Below are 19,790 nucleotides of genomic sequence, written 5' to 3'. Positions count from 1 at the left end.
TGCATAATGTTTGATACTTAACTATTCTAACTAATAGAGACAGAATTTATATCTGAACTTGTGAAATTTAAGAAAAAAATTTGTCTGTGACGTTTATTCAATCTTATTTATTATAAAATTTTACTATAATTGGCAATAAAATTTAAATTTTTTGGAAGATATTATTAAATGTTACTTCTATGAATTTTATATGTGACAAACAATTCTTTTCAGCAGATACAAAAAATAGTAAGAAATTTAGCTATATCAGCAAAATATTTTTTTGAATGGAAAAACAACTATTTGAACAAAATGGCTCCAACAAGTAGTTACAGAATATTAAAGTTAAGGAAAAAGTACTTTGCCGTTCAAAGGCCACCGCGCACCTCACTCGTTTGTACTTTTAATCCTTGATCTTTTTTCGTATTGTATTGCTTAAAATGTAAAAAGTTATGCAAAGAAGGATACCATTTTTGGTCGAGACAAATTTTAATCCTAATAATATAAGATATTGTCTAAATAAAAGACATTCAAAGCATCGAATATGATAACCTATGGAACTACAGCAACACAGTTAAGCAATAATATTTTTGTTAAACCGTTTTTCTATGACTAAACATATACATGGCATATAAACAGAATTTTTCAAACATTGTATGCGACGAGCAGATCATTTTATCAGTCTTATAGAGTCAGTCTTATAAATTCTTGTAATCGCTGAATAAATAACTACGTAATGGCAATTGTTAAAAGTTTATAGGCAGGAGTCTGTTAAATACATAATTTTAATAATGTTACTTGATTTTTACTGACGATGACCGCATTTACGATTAAAACGTCTAAAGATTCAGTATATTGTTATTATCTAAAGATTGTTTATATCAGCACCTAGCTTTGCTTCTATAGCTCTTAACAATTGTTTGTTTGATTTTAAATCTAAAGAGCATTGATTCAACGTACTAATGTAATTTTTAAATAATAAATATTTTACTTAATATGTTATTTTATACACAAAAATTTTCGCTGTTATAGCTAACCATGGCTTGCTAAGGCTATATTTACTGTCGTAACTATGAATTTATGATTACAGCAAAACGATTTGCTGTTGTTCCTAATACATTAATAAAGTAGCAAAACATGCATGTCTACCAGAATTACATCGTATAGCAACATAAAAATAGTTATCGGATCTAACCGATATGAAAGTGATACTTATAGGTAATACACTTGGTAGCTAAACTTATGTAGTTATCTAGAATAACTTTTTGCTACTAATTGCAAGTTTTTTTACTTTTAGAGTATATTTTGGATATAACAAATGAAATATTTATAAATAATCACACATAAAACATTAGCTGTCCATATATTACGACGTAATTTAGTTACCATATGCATTTTTTAGCTACAACAGCTATTTTTTTCCGTGTAATAAAAGACATTCAAAGCAGCGAATATGATAACCTATTGAACTATAGCAACACAGGCAAGCAATAATATTTTTGTTAAACCGTTTTTCTATGACTAAGCATATACATGGTATATAAATAAAATTTTTTAAACATTATATGCGACGAGTAGTTTATTTTGTCCATCTTATAGAGTCAGTCTTATTAGTTCTTGTAACCGCTGAATAAATAACTACGTAATGGCAATCGTTAAAAGTTTATTGGCAGTAGTCTTATTACTTCTCACCAGCCCAGACGTTCTTCTTCAAGATAATGAAACAGTAAATGATCAAATAGTGCATGATGTCAACGAGAATCGATTTCGTCTACGACAGAATGTTGTGCCCATCCATTACGATATAAAACTAATACCACATATTGTGGAAAATAATTTTACTACTAATGGCGAAACGAACATCGATGTTGAAGTGCGCGAATCGACGAATGACATCGAATTGCACGTTTTAGACCTCACAATAGACGAATCGCTGACAAAGCTAATTCGCAAAGATGTAGATGTAAATTCTAAATCGGAGTATGTTCCAGAGCAGCATGTATATAACTTTGAAACACAAATTTTGATATTAAGATTTGAGGAACTATTGGATCCTGTAATGTATACGTTGCATTTGACTTTCACGGGTGTGATACGTCCGGATTATTCTTGGAAACGCGGATTGTACAGAAGATTTTATATTAACGACACGAGGCGTAAGTAATTATTTTAAAAATTAACTTAAATTATTAATAATAATTTATGCAAATGTAACGTTATATGCTAATATAACAAGATGACATAAATATGAAGCAAATAACTGCAAATAGAAAACATTTATTGATTTACATATATTATATGACACAAAAAGTAATTGTGGCTCAAAAGGTTTTGCATCTACTTTGTATGTTAAAGTCACGAGTTCAAATTCGACTAATGAGAAACATTTAATTTTATTCTATTGCTATTTCGGAAGGCAATCGTAAACTGCAGAAAATATTTTGCCATAAGGACTCTTTTAAATTAGGCCAGTTGGAAGTGGCCTTAAATTGCAAATCTCTTTAAATCTGTGTAAATTGTAAATAAGCGTACACCCAAAGTACGCTAACGGGTTACCACAACTCTAATAAAAGATTAAAGACTGAGTAGAAGATTGTATGACAAAGAAAAAGTAGTTTCAGCTAATTTATTAATGTTTATACTTTTAATAAATATTTATATTATAGTATTTATACTCATAAATTGAACACCATGACCGTAATGTTATCATATACTGAAGACTTAAAACTGAAAAAGTTGTATACGTGGAAACATTAAACAAAAGGATTAGAATTTTAAATAACTGATATTATTTTCAGTAATTTTAATTATTTCATCTCTACTCTGACTCATATTTAATTATTAAATTACATATTAAACGTTTATGAGATCTATCATTTTCTTGCAATAATTAAAGGAAAATAATCGATACCGTGATGTACCACATTGTTTACGAATTATATATCATAACAAAAACTAAAATAAAGTTTTGAAAACATAATACAAGTAAGACAGTGTTATGTATTAGTTCTATTACGTACATTACTATAGCAATTTTTTTAATTGATATTTTATATTGTTTCAAATTTTACAATTACTTTGGAACTTTAATGTGCTGATGAAAATTGGCTTGTGATATAATATGTTTTAATATTTAAAAATCTATAAAAAACATCTTGTTCGATTCAAAAAAATTAAAAAAATCATTGTTTTATAAGATTGTTATTTATAAAAATATGACGCATCATCGATAATCTGGTGAAAAAAGAAAAATACGGTAATATAATTGGCAAGGAAAAGTAAAATTTAAAAATTGGTTTAGTTTAAAATATACAAAATATTGTGTTAGAAAATTACATACTTTTAATTTTTCATTCTATAGAATCTTTTTGCGTTCAAAAACGTTCAAAGTATATGTAGAAATATTACTTTTCCCCTGTTTAACGTTAACCCTTTCATGTCCTTTTAACCCTTTCATGAAATTAGCATCTAATTCATGCTATGTTAGAGGTTTTCAAAGATGCTGATTATGAATATAAGATTTCAAAATTCAAAATAGCTGATTTAATCTAGCGGACCAAATATCACTCTCATACTCAAACAAAATTAAGTAAGTTTTGTGCGCCATATTAAATTTAAAAGTTTAGTTACAGATTTATAATCAGTTACCCCAAAAATTTTTGGAATACAATTTATTTAAATTCCAAAAAATTTTACATTTTGGTCCGCCATATACAGGATAATGGTTGGTGATCCATAATGTTTGGAACAACTATTTACCATAAGAGACGACTTACCGACTGCACTCCATGTAATTTATATTGAATGAAATCAACAATCATCTCTCATGGTAAATAGTTGTTTCAACCATTATGGATCACCCTGTATATCGGATCTAGTGACAATGTGGCATAAGGAGTTGCGAGTTTGCTTTTCATGCCAAAAGTTCGAGTTTAAATCCATCCAAAACAGTATAACTTTAAATTGGTTTTCAATCGGTTTAGAAGTACCCTAGTAGCACAAAATATTGGTCCAATATTAGGAAATAATGTAAACTTAATATTAATTATTGGGTGTGAAATGATTTTCAATATTGGTCCAATATTGCAAAGTATGATATCGACCCTTATTTAACCAATATTGGAGTCGAATTATTGGCCCAATATTGAAAAAAATATAAATAGGATATTATAATATATTAGTTGTGCATTGAGTTTTTAACATTGATCCAATATTAGAAGGTTAACACTTTATCTTGTTTAACCAATATTGGAGTTGCAATATTAGTCGAATTTTTTTCGGACACAAGCAGTCATCCATTCAAGTCGCAACTCCGGTGAACGTTGCTTGACCTGTCTGATTACTGCGAACTAATCCCTCGCGATGACCTGTGAACACTTTGTGCTGATACGTATATATAACTGGTAGATCAGGTCAATATACATTATCGAAAAAATGGAATATGTATATAATTAAAGCACATCATTTATATAAACAAATATAAAATTACAGTTTTTTTACTAATTTCACAATTGCGGAATAGTATCTAGAATAACTTTTCTGTTATTTGTTTGAGTAAGAATGCAATTAGAAAATATATGTCATTATAATACAACAATTAAATATAAAAAATTTTTATTAAAAAAATTTTTTTTTTAATAATTGGAAAATATTGTTTGCTCATTGAGATGTAGATCGAGGTTTCTTCATTTATGGACCTATTTCGTCTATTGATAACATTTACAATACAATTATTGACTAGTAACATTGGCAGCACATCGGCAGAACATTAATATTTCTTTTACAGCCAATATTTGCTTTAGATTGGGAAATCTTGACCAATAATGCACTTCCAATATAGATGCAATATCGTACAACTATTGACTTGTAACAAAGGCAGCACATTACCGTTAAAAAACATTATTCGCTTTTGATTGGCAAATCTTGGCCAATGCACTTCCAATGTAAATGCAATATTGTATAACAATTGGCAAACAATATTACAAGTACATGTGCAATTAATTCTATGACCAATATTGGCTTTTCAATGGGAAATATTGGCCAATGTACTTGTTACGTCCAGAATTCTCAAAATAGGTCTCTCGGATCGATTGGCAGATAAAAACTTATGGAAATAATTTGAGTGAGATAGGAAGAACGAAACAGGCCTAATCTCGCGCACACATGTTTCCGGGCGACGAGTCGAATGCGTCAGGTGAGTGAGAATGTAGGTCAGGTGTCGAGAATGACGGCCTATGACTCTCATTCAAACTCTTGCATTCGTGTAGTCCTTATTTTGCGTAAGCGAATTAAATCGCTTTTACGCGGGATCCGACCAAGTGCAATTTTATCGGAGCGGGAATTAGAGGTGATTGAAATAAACGAAAATGGTTAAAATTAAAGATTACAATTTATTTTAACATAATAAAAGAAATAAACGATTACAATGATAAGTGGTAACTATTAAAATAATAATAATTAATTTACGAATAACATTTTTGTTAGCGGAGAACATGTATGATAAAAGAAAGAAAAATCTTATGATTGATTTAAGAAATCTTAACAGAAAATGCAATTATAACTTAAATTCTAATTGGTTACATTTGTGCTTAACGAGATATAAATGTGCGTGTGTGGGTGTGTATTGTGATCAGGGGAATTTTAGCTATCCAGATAGTTTTTGGAGCGAGTCGAAGATTTCTTTCACTTCATTGGCTATTCTTCGATTCGCTTCGATATTTTCGTTTACGATATTCTCTATTTCTTTGGGAGTAAATAATGAGTAGAAATGCGGGTTTTCTTGAGGAAACTCTAACGCGGGGGAGTATGGATCTTCCGTGGGTCTTCGAACAGGTGAATCGAGATTACGATGAAAAAAATCGAGGGAAGGTGTAGGAGGAAAATATGTAGGAGAAAAGGTTGAATCCCGAGAAGATACTAAGGGTTCTGCAAAGGGATCAAAAATAGAAGAAGGTGACCCTGGTGATTGTTTAAAATCTGTTTCTACATGAGATCCAGGGGTGTAAGAGGGGGAGGGATGACAACAGGGGGAAAGAGAGAATGATTCGGCGGACGGATTTGAGATGAATCAGTCGAAAGTTCGTCGAAAGTTCTTAAATTAATTAAAGCGTTAGGCAAAACAGAATTTTTTCCTCGCAGATTGTGTAATTTTCCGTAGAGCGATAACGATGCGCCAAGCTTCCGGAGCTTCCTATTTCGACGATTCCAACAGTTCTTAATGCCTTTTCGAGATTTATGTTCAGGGACTCGCTTACGCACTAGAATGAATTTGAGAATGAAGGCTACGTTCTCTCTTTCTAATAAAGGAAAATAAAATCTAGATTGTAACTTCTTGAAAGAAAAAAAAGAGGAAAAAAAGGGAAAAAGTTTGAATTAATAAAAGGAAAGGAATTCTTCGTTTCCGATAGAAGCAAAGAAAGCTGCGAATTCAATCAAACGAGAGTTCGATTGTATCCAGCAGGGATTAAAAGGTAGGTGCGGATTCAATCAAAAGAGCTCGATTGTATCCTGCAGAAAATAAAAAGAGAGTTGCGGACCCAATCGAGAGAGAGAGTTCGATTGTATCCTGCGGAAAGTGAAGAGAGTAATAGAGGGAGGAAAGGAAGGGTGGTGAAATAATACGGGGTATATAAGTGTTTTGAAAAATATAATAAATATCTTACTAGAGAGAGAAGGTAGTCTTATGAAGAGTAAAAAAAATAATGGATCGCTAAGACTTACTGTTGGGTGAAATTTATGAAGGTGCAAATGATTTGGTGTTTGGCGGAGCGGATTCAGCTTACAACGGCGGACGGCTGGTCGACGGTTGGCACTCAGAGTGTTCGGAAGTTGCAAAAGAACTTGTTGACTAATTCTCACAATGCCGCGTCAAATTTAAGTATGATAAATACGAATCCGAACGTTACAAACTCGGACATACTATATAATGTCACGGAATGTGCGAGGGATCGAACTGGAGTGAATCGTGAACAATGAATGACGAAAAATGAGCGATTGAGCAGAATGAAAAAAAAGTGCGGTAAGTGCTCGCGACCTCCGGAGCTCCTTCCTTTTATACCTGATTCTGCCTATGATTCCTATGGGATTATAATCCGCAGGTGTACTGTCTCTTATTATTGCCCACGCGCTACCTATTAATTGCGCGACAAGTGTTTCGTGTCGATGGAGTCAATCATCCGCGTTTCAACGCTTGCTTCCGCCAAAATCGGCACGTGTCAAGGGTAGTGTTTGTGAATGGATACTTGAACTCGTTACAAATATAAATGCTTTATTAAGAATTAATATAATATTACACGCGCACTAGCGGAGCGCTCCGTCGTCCAAAAAACGTACGGCTACTACTCTCGAGTTCCGATCTCGCCGAAATCACCAAAGAACTCAGAGTATATAAAGTCAAGAAAGGAGCCCTTATAGAGTCCTTGAGACATAAATTAAAAGACGCATGCGCATGAACGCGATATGATAAGCGAGACACTATGGATACAGACGCAACATACCGCCCACCAAGATTAATCATAATCTTCCTCCTTATCTTTAATAGGTAATTTACATAGTTTATTAATTGCATGCTTGGTTAAACCGCTCGCAGTTCGAATAGTCACGACACGGACACAATTATCTTGACCGCGATGCAATTCGGTAACTCTACCTAATTTCCATTGGTAAGAAGGAGTATGGTCTTCTCTTATAATAACTAAGTCGCCGATTTGAAGATCTTGTTGCGTTTTTTGCCATTTGAAACGGCCTTGTAAAGAACTAACGTATTCTGCCGCCCACCGTTTCCAAAAATCTTGACAAGATCTTTGTACTAACTGCCATCGATTAAGACGATGGATATTTATATCCTGAAGGTTAATTTCGGGCAAAGAAGTAAGTGGACCTCCTACGAGGAAATGCCCTGGAGTAAGGGGTTCTAGATCAGAGGGATCGTTAGATAAAGCGTATAAAGGACGTGAGTTTAAACAGCTCTCCACCTGTATGAGGGCAGTGCACAACTCTTCAAAGGTGAAATTAGAATTTCCCAATACAGTTCTTAGAAGATTTTTGCAGGACTTCACACCTGCTTCCCAAAGTCCGCCCCAATGAGGAGAATACGGCGGAATAAAGATCCATTGGAGACCTTCTTCGAGTAGCTTCTTATGTAATGATCCCTTTACTTGCTGCTGAAGAAACGTGTACATTTCACTGATTTCACGCTGTGCACCTTTAAAATTAGTAGCGTTGTCGCTATATATTTTTTGCGGACAACCTCGACGTCCTATGAAGCGTTTTAACGTAGCTAAGAAGGCTTCTGTGCTTAGATCACTGACGGCTTCCAGATGAATAGCCTTTGTAGCGAAACATACGAATAGAGCGAGGTAGCTTTTCGTAGTTTTTCGACCTCGTCCCTTGCTTAATAGAGTGATAAAAGGACCTGCAAAATCCACACCGCAATTATAAAATGGTCTGCTAGGTGTAACACGGTCAGCTGGCAAGTTACCCATCAGTTGTGAAGAGGCGTGAGGTTGGCGACGTGAACACCAGACACACGAATGATAAACCTTACGAACAATATCTCTTCCACGTAGTGGCCAATATTTTCGTCGAATAGCAGCCAATAAAGCTTGAGGACCAGCATGTAGAAGTCGCTTGTGTTCGCGCTCAATGACAATTCTGGTTAATTTGTGATTAGCGGGCAATAAAATAGGATGCTTTTGCGAAAAAGACAAGGGTGCGTTTCGTAAACGACCCCCCACTCTAAGTAATCCTTGATCATCCAGGAAAGGATGTAATGATAGCAATTTACTGGAGTGCTTTATTTGTTTTGCTTGTCGAAGAACTAATATTTCCTCTTGAAAACCTTCTGCTTGCGCGTTCTTGACGAGGTGAGATCTAGCTGTCTCAATTTCCGCTATAGTCAATTGTTCGCTTGATTCCTTGGAACCTGCCTTGCAACGTGAAATAAATCGCAGGCAATATGCTAGAACTCGTTCCAATTTATTCAGATCTGAAATGCGCGAATATAAATGTTGAAAAATAGCGTCTTGCATCCTGGTATGATGACTAACTACTTTAGATCGTCTCTCTTCGGACTTGATTTCCTCCGTTTCGACAGCCTGTGCTTCAGACGTATATCCTTGAGACTGAAAATCGTCTGAGTTACTCGATATCCAGGGAGGGCCTTCCCACCATAGATTACAGGTTTGAAGTATTGTAGGATATGCTCCTCTAGATAACACATCCGCAGGGTTATCTTCACTTCGCACGTGAGCCCATATTTCTATTGGTAATAGATCTGTTAGCTCAGAGATCCTATTTGCAACAAATGGCTTCCATCGTGACAAGTCGCCTCGTATCCAATATAATGTAACTAACGAATCCGTGAAAGCGAATACTCTTGAAAACTCAAACTTGCAAGCTTGCTTGATTTGATCGATCAGACGTGCCAGTAGCAATGCGCTGCATAACTCCAAACGTGGAATTGATATAGTTTTAAGTGGAGCAACACGCGACTTTGAGCACAATAACTGGGCTACATGTTCATCCTTGCCGCAATTTTTAACGTAAACGCATGCCCCATACGCGTCCTGAGAGGCATCGCAAAATCCGTATAAAATCAAATTTTGTGATACATGCTGGCTAGAAATCCTGCGTGGAATCCGAAGAATAGGTGAATTTGATAATTCGCTTTGAAGCTTCTCCCATTTGCTAAGTGTGCTAGCTGGTAGCTCGGAGTCCCAATTGATTTCTATCTTCCAGGTCTCTTGCATTAATAACTTCGCTAGAGTTATAACGGGACCTAACAATCCTAGTGGATCAAATAATTTACTGATCTCAGAAAGTAATTCTCTTTTAGAGCGAACTTGTTTGTTAAACCTGATTGTAAATAAGAAAACATCAGTACTTGGTTCCCAAACCAAACCTAGAGTCCTGACGACGTCGTTGAGTTTCAAATCTACCGTTGCTTGATTCTCGTTCTTGCTTAGATTGTGCACTGCTCCCGTAACATTGGAGTGCCACTTGTGGACCTTGAAACAGCCCTTACTCATTAACTCGATTAATTGCCTTTGCAATTCCTTGGCTTCGTCTATAGTTTGAGCTCCGCCGATAATATCGTCAACATACATGTCATTTAACACGCATTTAGCAGCTAAAGGAAAAGAGCCTTCATATTCCTCAGCTAATTGGCGCACGCTTCTGATAGCCAAATATGAGGCGCTAGCCTGACCATAGGTAACAGTATTTAGTCTGTACTCCTTGATTGGCTCGTCCATGGAAAAACGCCACAAGATCCTCTGATAATCTCTATCACAATCTCGCACTGAGACTTGCCTGTACATTTTTTCCAAATCTCCTGTAACAGCTATATTATAAAACCTAAAACGTAATAATATCGGTATTAAATTATCTTGCAAAATCGGACCAGTCATTAAGATATCGTTAAGCGAACGACCAGTGCTACCTTTACCGGAAGCATTAAATACTACACGCAATTTTGTTGTAGAACTCGTTTCCTTCACCACGCCATGGTGAGGCAAATAAACAACACGCTTGTTGTCATTGACGTTGAAAGATTCGACTAGAGACATATGCTGTAACTCGTAATATTCACGCATAAATTGTAAATATCGCTTGTAATATAATTTATCGTTTTTGAACCGTCGCTCGATCTGATTTAAACGTTTGAGTGCTGTATTTCTAGTTTCTCCAATTGTTGTATCCTCGGATTTAAATGGTAAGCTTACCACGAACCGACCGTGATCATCTCGCGTAGTAGTGTCCTTATATATTTGCTCGCATCTCGCTTCTTCGTTAGACCATTTAGATTTAGTACAGTTAGCATAGTTTTCTATTTCCCAAAACTGTTTAATAGTTTTATCTAAGTTCTCATCTTCGGCTAAGGAACAATGAAAAATATTTATCATTTGCACGTTATTAGTATCCTTGCGCTCGTTACTGGGCATGGAACCTGCTATCACCCAACCTAGCTTTGTATTTTGTAAGAAAAGCTTGCTTTGGCATAACTCGATTTTCCCGTTTTCTAGTAAGTCAAAGAAAAATTCTGCTCCAATGAGCAAATCTATGGAATGACGCTTACTGAATTCTGAATCAGCCAATCTTAAATTACACGGAATATTCAATGCGTTTTTGTCTATTTCCTTAGAAGGTAAAGCGCTAGATATTTTTGGAACAATAAAACATTGCGCGTTGACTTGAAAATTGGAATGTTTCGATTTTATAGTAACATTAGTGACTTGACGTACTTGACATGTAGCATCATTTATACCCGACACGATTTCTGACGTTGCGTTTCGTTTTAAATTTAATCGATTACATATATTGTGCGTTATGAAATTCGCTTCGCTACCACTGTCCAATAACACGCGAACCGGTATACGATACCCTTCCGAATTTGATGCGTCGACTATTGCTGTAGCCATGAATACGTTTTTCCTCGTTGCGCCCATAGAGTGACAAGCTGTCTTAGCGCTGTTGTCAGCATTGGAAGTATCAGCCGCCTCAATAGTATTCTGCTGCTTTGCTGTCGTAGATCTATGTAACAGGGTATTATGCCTGCCCGAACACTCTCGACAAGATCCGTGCTTGCAGCTTCTTGTAAAGTGATCGTTTCTCAGGCAATTGATGCATAACCTGAGACGTCGAGCTTCTCGTTCACGTTCCTCCGGAGTCATGGTGAGAAACTTGTCGCAATTGTACAATAGATGTGCCTCTTGACATAGAAAACATGCCCCTGCTGTTATCGAACTAGCCAGCGATGTAACCTTGTCTGTCACGTTGCTCTTAGGTTGATAACTCTTCGCAGGGCCCTTGAATTGCGCTTGTTTCTTGAAATTTCCCTTGTCACCGCTGGAGATCTCCTTAACCTTGCTGCTCTCGATGCGCTCTAATGCATGACATCGTTGAATAAGAAAGTCTATTAACGCATTGAAATTGGATTCACCGTTGACGACCTCGTCATCGTGTGACGTGACGTTGTGAATACTAGCCCTTTCTTCCCATGCTCGTAGAGTTACTCGATCTAACTTGCTTTCGATCATGTGCAATAGTAGATCGCCCCATGAATCGGTCGGCGCACCTAACCTCTTTAGAACTCTTGTGTGTTTGTTAACGTGGTCCACTAAATGCATAATGGCACTGGCTGACTCTTTCTCGACTAGCGGCATTTCGAACAAACATTGAACATGCCTTCGTTTAATAACGCCTGAATCCTCGAATCGCTTCTTTAGTTGTTCCCAGGCCACCGTATAATTGTCATCGGACAGCTCGATATCTTCGATTGCCCTTGCGGCCGCACCTGAGACGCACGATCGCAAATAGATAAATTTCTGAATGTTAGGCAATATTTGGTTGCTATGTATTGTCTTTATGAACGCGTCATAGAATTTTGTCCATTCTTCGATCTTTCCATCGAACGATGGTAGTTTGATCGTTGGTAACTTGACTCGACTGCCTCTGACAACGCCATCTGTCGCGCCATCTGAGAGACGCTGTAGTATCTCGGTTTGCGCTCGTAGCAAATTCCCTAGATGACCGTCGTCTTCCGACCCTTGTGTCGTTGGTGATCGTGAAGCGCCACCTGTCTCGTATCTCTCCATCATCGTCATCTGCCGTTGTAATAATTGCGTGAGCACGGTGTCGTGTTCCGTTGTACTTGCGTTTGCATTCCTAGCGCCATTGATAATGCGTCGTAATGTTGCTTGTACGGCTAGGCTTCTTTCCTCGAATTCCGCCTCTGCCTCGACGTCCGCTTGTGTTGGCTCGCCGATTTCCTCGATGATCTGCCGTTGAACCTCTTGAAACTCGTTAATCACTTGATCGAGTCGCTCCAGTCGAACCTCTGCGTCCTCCTTGTCGAGCGTAGCCGCTTGGTTCTGCACTTGTGCTAGAGCGTTTTCTAGTCTCGTTAGCTTGCCCTTGACATAGCCCCTTTGCTTCCTCAATTTGTCGAGATCGGCCATGTTGTCCTCGTGCGTTGCACACGAACCTCGTTTTCCGTTGATTCTTGTTTCGATATGTCTAATTCATTCACAGATGTGCTCTGTGAATCCGGCTCGAAGGACCAATTTGTTTGTGAATGGATACTTGAACTCGTTACAAATATAAATGCTTTATTAAGAATTAGTATAATATTACACGCGCACTAGCGGAGCGCTCCGTCGTCCAAAAAACGTACGGCTACTACTCTCGAGTTCCGATCTCGCCAAAATCACCAAAGAACTCAGAGTATATAAAGTCAAGAAAGGAGCCCTTATAGAGTCCTTGAGACATAAATTAAAAGACGCATGCGCATGAACGCGATATGATAAGCGAGACACTATGGATACAGACGCAACAGGTAGACCAGCCGTATTGACTCGACCGGACAATTTTAGCGTATCTGCGCGGTTAAGATAGACCATCTTTTCGCAATTTTCGGTTGCTTGGCTGCCTCGATTTCGAAAGAAAAGAATTGTTACTCCGCAGGACGTAACATACTTCTAACATAACCAATGTTTCGCCAATGTTAACCAATGTAAAGTCAATGTACTATAAATAGCCCTTACATTGGCTTTCAAAATAAAGCTAGAAAAATTACGCTATCTTAATTTTTGTAAAAAATGTGTACATTTTTCACTTTTACACTATTTTACGAATTGTTAATACAGTAAATGCAAATCAAGAAGAAGGGCGGAGGAGAAGAAAATCCTAAGGGTGTTGACTTTTGTGAAAAGTCTTATCTTTTATTTTGTAAAAAAAGTTTAGAAACACAGTCTTTTAGAGTGACAACCGATTTATTAATGAAATACTATGTTTCGATATAAAAATTTTGATTAAAAAGCCATATTAACAAAATTATGTTTTTGTATAACTTTGCATAACTTAGAATATATACAAATAAATATATAGTAAAATAAGAAAAAAAAAAAACATTTGCGTGTACATGCATTGTGTGATAATACGCTCAAGTTTAAAAATGATTAAGTGCTAAAACGTATACCTTAGAAAGTTTAGAAGTACTCAAAAATCTAAACGCTTTATAATAATTGTCAGCTTTGCGCATTGACATATTAGCACCACTAAATGTTTAATCACAAAATGAATAATTCTATAAACAATTATTAAAATTCGTAGTATAATAACAGAGATAATGGGGGTAAAGGTATTGTTCGCAGTACATATAATATACCCTCTTCTCCTCTCCCTAGTAGCAATTTACTGCATGAATGCTCCAAGACTCTTGCATACTATGATCTGCTTTCTCATTCAGCTCAAGTTCTCCGAAAAATTTTGTAAGACAGATTCTTGCAAAAGAAACTTGCATATATCTGATGCAAGAAGTGCAGCATTCTGTTTACAGACTCCAATTAGCGGGAAGATCGGCTTCAATTAAATTGGATTTCTGCAGCAAGTATCTGTAAACAAAATTCATATATATGTCATTGCACAAATCTTTCTGACAGACTATCAGCAGGACTATAGTGAAAATAATCTTTTGCACATCTGACTCAATTTTGCTGCGTTTAAGTGCACGCAGGTTCTGTCGGATTCTGCTCTGCAACTTGTTACTAGGACTGTTAATAAAGTTTAATATCTGAGAAAAAAAAGCATGTCACTTTAGAAAACCTATGTTAATATTAAAAATTTTTCTTTATATCATATAGTATGTCAACACAGAAATATCTCATGTTTAAAATGTAAAGAAGCAAATAATACATTTATAGATGGTTAGCAGTAACACATTTACAACCAACTGATGCGCGACAAGTATTTCCATGTTGGGATGAACCTGCCATAAAAGCGACATTCAAGCTTTCTATCAAGCACTATCCCAATTATACAGCATTATCAAATATGCCATTCGTACGATCAGAAATTGACGAAGCCGATGGAAAATTATGGACATATTTTGAAACAACTCCTGTTATGTCTACCAATTTAGTGGCATTCATGATTGCTGATTACGATTATGTTTCAAATTTAGACGGTAATATCAAAATATGGGGTCCAAAACATCTTCTTTCTCATGCCGCATATACTCTCGATATTGCCGAAAAGGTAATGCAGGAACTTGAAAAATTCACCAATAGTACTGTTCGTGTGCCGAAAATGGATCATGTTGCTATTTCACGTTACACCGCTGCGGCCACTGAAAATTGGGGTACGATTGTCTATGAGTGAGTATAAATCTTTCATCAAAGGAAAATTTTTAAGAAGAGATTTTTGTTTTAAAAATTAAGTATTTTTCAATTTTTTTAAATACTTTATTTTTAACGGAAACACTACTGTGTAACAGGTAGGCTTTTTGAATTGTACGCATGTCTTCAAATCTGTATACATATATCATCACAATCATCTTCTTCCCTCTATATATAAGTTGTCACGCACTTTTCGGACGCCGGAGAGCAACGGCGAAGTGCGCGATCAAACAAGGTAGCGGAAACGCTACACGAAGCGCGCGCGAGAGCGACGAGAATACCGACAGCTGGATTCCAACCAAATCGCGAAATTGGGCGCCAGACGCGATTACTCCGGTCGCGTCGCCGGGTTCACTTTTCCACGCTAAACGCCAATTCGTATCACGCGATAACTCATCACACGAAAGCGGAATCGTCGCTCGCACGCGGCCAGCTAGCTCCTCTAACCGGTAGAGGGGCGGGGTAGCGGAGACAGGGACGAAGCGGCTCTCTTACTAGAGGAGACGGGTAGGCGAGAAATTAAGCAAAGTCAGGCCGATATAACAGAGAGAAATAACATGTATTGTAGCATAGGACGGAGACAGAGCAGAATCAAACGCAGCGAAATCCTCAGTCGACGCAAGCAAAGAACGGAAAAGATAAAGAGAGTTAACGAAAACGAATAAGCGGAACGCGAAAAGGTTCTTAAATACTACAATGCTCACGCTAGCGGCGCGAACCACGACGGTTGGTCCCGCGCGGAACGAGACAGCCAATCACGCGCGCTCGGAACAGCGCGGCGAGAACATACTCGGCGAACTTTCGCTAACGGACCGCAATTAATACAAACGTAATGCGATCCAAGATACCCGGTGACGGCAATGCCGTCGTCGCGGTCACAATGCACAATTCTCGCGAAGACGCGCGACACGACAACGCACCGATAACGCGGACGGTCGTGTGATTACGGCCGCAACACGACTCGCGCACGTGCGCGAGGGCTCTGCGGCTTCCCGGGAAGCCGGTCGTTCGCGAACTTCTACGGCGGGACAGCCGAAACACACGCGGCAGCCGACAGCTGGGTGCCTCGACAAGGTCTCGCGCTTGAGGTGGAGAGCCAGCCAAACACCAAGAAGCAAGGTGCATTCAATCGCCACGCGGCGGACGCACTCGCACACGAACCTAATGGCTCCACCTCAGAACGCGAGCCGGTCGACACCGACAGCTCGTGGCTTTACACTACGGTTAGACGGGTCACCTCGACTTCCGCACGGTCCTCCTTCGGGTCCTCGGGTGTCCTCAACTCGCTCGCCAAGGCCGGGCACTCCTTCCGATAGCGGACAGACCGATAGCTGACCGATATCTCGCACTCGCTCGCTCGTTTCCACACACGCTCAGGTCGCCGGGTCGCACGCAAAAGCCGAGAGGATCGCGCTCGATGCGCGATCGATGAGCGCTACCCCTCCCACAGGGTGCGCGATATCCTTGCGCCTAGCGGCGCGGCCTATCAGCGGCCGCCCTTATCTAGCCGTGACGTCACGGCAGCGCAGTGTCGGGTCTCCGCAGGTGTCGTGCGGTCCCCGTCGGCATCCGACATCCTCGTCGTTCTCGTCGTCCCTGCGGACGACAGCAGCAGAATCTTCCCAGCGACGACTCTTCGCCGCTACATTCCTTGATGGACAGCCGGCATTCGACGGCCCTCGTCCTGGCCGTCCGTCCGCCCTGGCCTGTCCCTCGGCGGCGCCAATTGCGAGCCTCTTTTGCATGGCGCACACCTGGCACCACGTCGAGTCTCGTCCTTCTCTCCGCCGTCGGTTTTCCGTGCGCCGGCCCTGGACGATCGCCTTCTCCCTGTCCTGCCGCGGCCCATCCTCCTCGCTGCCGCGGGTCCTTAGGCGACGTTTGTCGAGGTGCCCGCGGATACATGAAAGAAGCCGCGAATAAATAAAGGAAATCAACACGCGCCGCAGTCCCGCCGGAGATTTCGCTCTTTCGCTGAGTGCCCGACCCGGTCTTACGCGCCTCCTTGCGCTATGCTTAGGCGGAGGACGAAGTGGCGAGGCAGATAAAACTGCCACGTCACAAAGTATATATAAAATTCTGTAAAAAACAAAGTGACATTCGTCAGTACAAAGCCGTTGTTATTTAAAACACTTCTTTTATTACTTCACCACGTGCCTGACAACAGTGACAACCTTAAACGTTAACAATTGAACTTTTATTGCAGAATCACGTAGATCACGCTGATTTGTAAATTTTTATAATATAAATTTCTGATTAACTACTGCAAAAAACGCAAAATGGTTCAGGATTTGATAATTATTCACTTTAAACTCAAAACTTGAAACTCTCTCTAATATTGAAATTTTCGGTAATTGATTAGTATACAAGACCAGCTCTGATTACTTTGATCTTGACGTATGTTCTCAAGATCATTATCTTAAGTGAAACTTATAGCATATGAAAGGTATAACAGAACATAGGCATAACATAAAACCAATAAGCGTCTAACATAAAATCGTTATATTAACTTTAACACAAGATCCTATTTGGTATATTTGTCCTATGTTGTGCTTATGTAATGTTATGCATTTTCTGTGCTATCAGCTTAATCTTTAAAAGCTTTTAGTTGGCGTAATTTGTTAAAAAGTTGTTATTAAAATAAGTTTAACAATATATTATTCATATAAACATTATAATTTTATTTATTTTCACTATTTGTTTTAACAACATCATCATCATTATTAATAGGGTAGAACATAGCTATTATTTTAAAAACTTTATCTATATAACCATGAAATTGTCGTTTAAATACAAATTCAGCCAAGTAATGATCATAGTGATATCGTTTGATTCCATAGCAAAATTTCACATTGAAGAGGAAAGGAGTGAAGTGAGCTTTGCTTTGAGCGGAAAGTAAATGCTTAGTCTCCTATTAGGACTTTACCTATGGCCGCTTCAATAAGATTATTTCACGTTTGTGTTCACACTACATTCTCATATTTGAGTGTGTAGTATGAACATAGACATGGAAAAACCTTACTGAGGCGGCCATATTGGACACGAGTTAAAATCCCAATACTAATGGCGTTTTTAACTGCAGTGGGTTTTAACCCAGGTTTGTCGCCATTTGCCGGAATCGTCCAATTAGAACGGACGATGAAAGAGAGAAACGTCCGGACGAGAATCATACACAATTGGCATAATTTTTCTCGTCAGTGCAAGATTTGTTAAATAGTAAAAAAGAATACAAAAAAATCGAAAATTTCAATATTCTAGACCAGAGAAAATATTTCTTCAATTAAAAAGAAATTGTAATAAAATGTTTACATAATTAGAATAGAAAGATAATTACTAATTCTGTATTATAAATAATAATATACATGTCACACAATATTTCCTTACAATTATTTTACTATTACATAATATAACAAATACATCATTATTTTTCTTTCAATATACTTCTATTTGTATATAAAAAATTTTCAGACAAGATTTACTTCTTGGAGACAATAGTTTAAATAGTAACATACAACATATTATGATAATCACTCACGAATTAGCGCACCAATGGTTCGGAAATTTAGTCAGTTCAGTTTGGTGGAAATATTTGTGGTTGAGCGAAGGCATCTCGACATATCTAAGTCATTATATTACTGATAAGGTACCAACAGATTATGCAATCAAAATATGTCATACACTTTTCGTTTTTAATATGAATTTATTATTCTCAGTTTTTGAAAGAAAAGCGATTGATGGATTATACTGTAGTGACCCAGGAACAACAAATGCTGAATAGTGATTCAAGAGAATCCGAGCCAATTCATGTAAATATTACTGGTCATCCAGATGTTTCTAAAGCATTTTCTTCCATCACGTATGAAAAATGTAAGAAATTTGTGTATAACTCATCACACATGAATAATTATTATTTATGGAATGTGACAACTTAAGTACCGAAATAATTATATAAAATTGCAGTAACATTTTATCATACAGGGAAACTCAATGTATAAGTTGTGTGCAATGCAATGCATAATGAGACCCTACTTTAAAACGGAATCAATGTAATCACTAAAAAATAGTAAATAATCACTGATCATCATAATTATAATTCTAACACTATAAATCAAAAAGATTTTAGTAAAAATCGTTAGATACAGCATTTCTTAATGAACAATAATGCGGCGTTTGCATTAAAATCGATATACTGTCTACTGGACTTTGTGCCAAAACTCTGTAATTAGTCCACACTGAGTGTGCACTAGTTCGAAATATATTAGAAATATCAAAGAAATATAAAATAGAGATATAAAGTGTGAATGTTAACATATATACTGAAGAACAGTGATATTCATTAATTCTTGCAATCAATGAAGTTTCTTTACTGTCTTCATGAGTGATAATTTTATAAGTGTACTTTAAGAGAGTACGTACTTATTAACCAGGGTTGGCAAAGTTACTCTATAAAAGTAATTCATTATCGTTACCGTTACTCGTTATTGATTTTAAAAAGTAATACGTTATCGCTACTGTTACTTAAAAATTAACGAATTTTTACTATTTTTGTTACTTTTATATATTAATAAAATGTACACAAATTTCTGAGATAAATATAAATAGATTTTTTATCTTTTAAAGAAACAAGGTTTAAAA

At 37.4% G+C, this 19,790-nt stretch overlaps 2 protein-coding genes across 3 annotated transcripts in view; both read left to right on the top strand.

Moving 5' to 3' along the window:
* The window catches only part of LOC113004410 (aminopeptidase Q-like), a 64,210-nt gene that overhangs the window by 37,954 nt on the left and 6,466 nt on the right, over positions 1-19,790 (top strand). The gene's annotated exons all lie outside the window — the stretch shown is intronic.
* LOC105205152 lies at positions 1,581-18,762 on the top strand. 2 transcript variants are annotated; one of them, XM_039448884.1, is made up of 2 exons: positions 1,581-2,135; positions 18,624-18,762. In XM_039448884.1, exons 1-2 carry the CDS (start codon positions 1,625-1,627, stop codon positions 18,653-18,655), a joined length of 543 nt encoding a protein of 180 aa, XP_039304818.1. In that variant the 5' UTR covers positions 1,581-1,624; the 3' UTR covers positions 18,656-18,762. The 2 variants fall into 2 exon arrangements, with proteins under 2 accessions (XP_039304818.1, XP_039304819.1); XM_039448885.1 differs by lacking the exon at positions 18,624-18,762 and adding an exon at positions 14,682-14,820 and having other exon boundaries at positions 1,582-2,135.

The sequence above is a fragment of the Solenopsis invicta genome, chromosome 5 (assembly GCF_016802725.1).
Source record: "Solenopsis invicta isolate M01_SB chromosome 5, UNIL_Sinv_3.0, whole genome shotgun sequence".
NCBI lineage: Eukaryota > Metazoa > Arthropoda > Insecta > Hymenoptera > Formicidae > Solenopsis > Solenopsis invicta.
This window is presented reverse-complemented; position numbering and strand designations above follow the sequence as displayed.

Excerpts from the sequence above, each read along its gene's own strand:
- LOC105205152 (XM_039448884.1), top strand. The coding sequence starts at position 1,625 with ATGGCAATCGTTAAAAGTTTATTGGCAGTAGTCTTATTACTTCTCACC. Across the intron at positions 2,136-18,623 it reads TTATATTAACGACACGAGGC|ACAAGATTTACTTCTTGGAG; the intron begins GTAAGTAATTAT and ends AAAAATTTTCAG.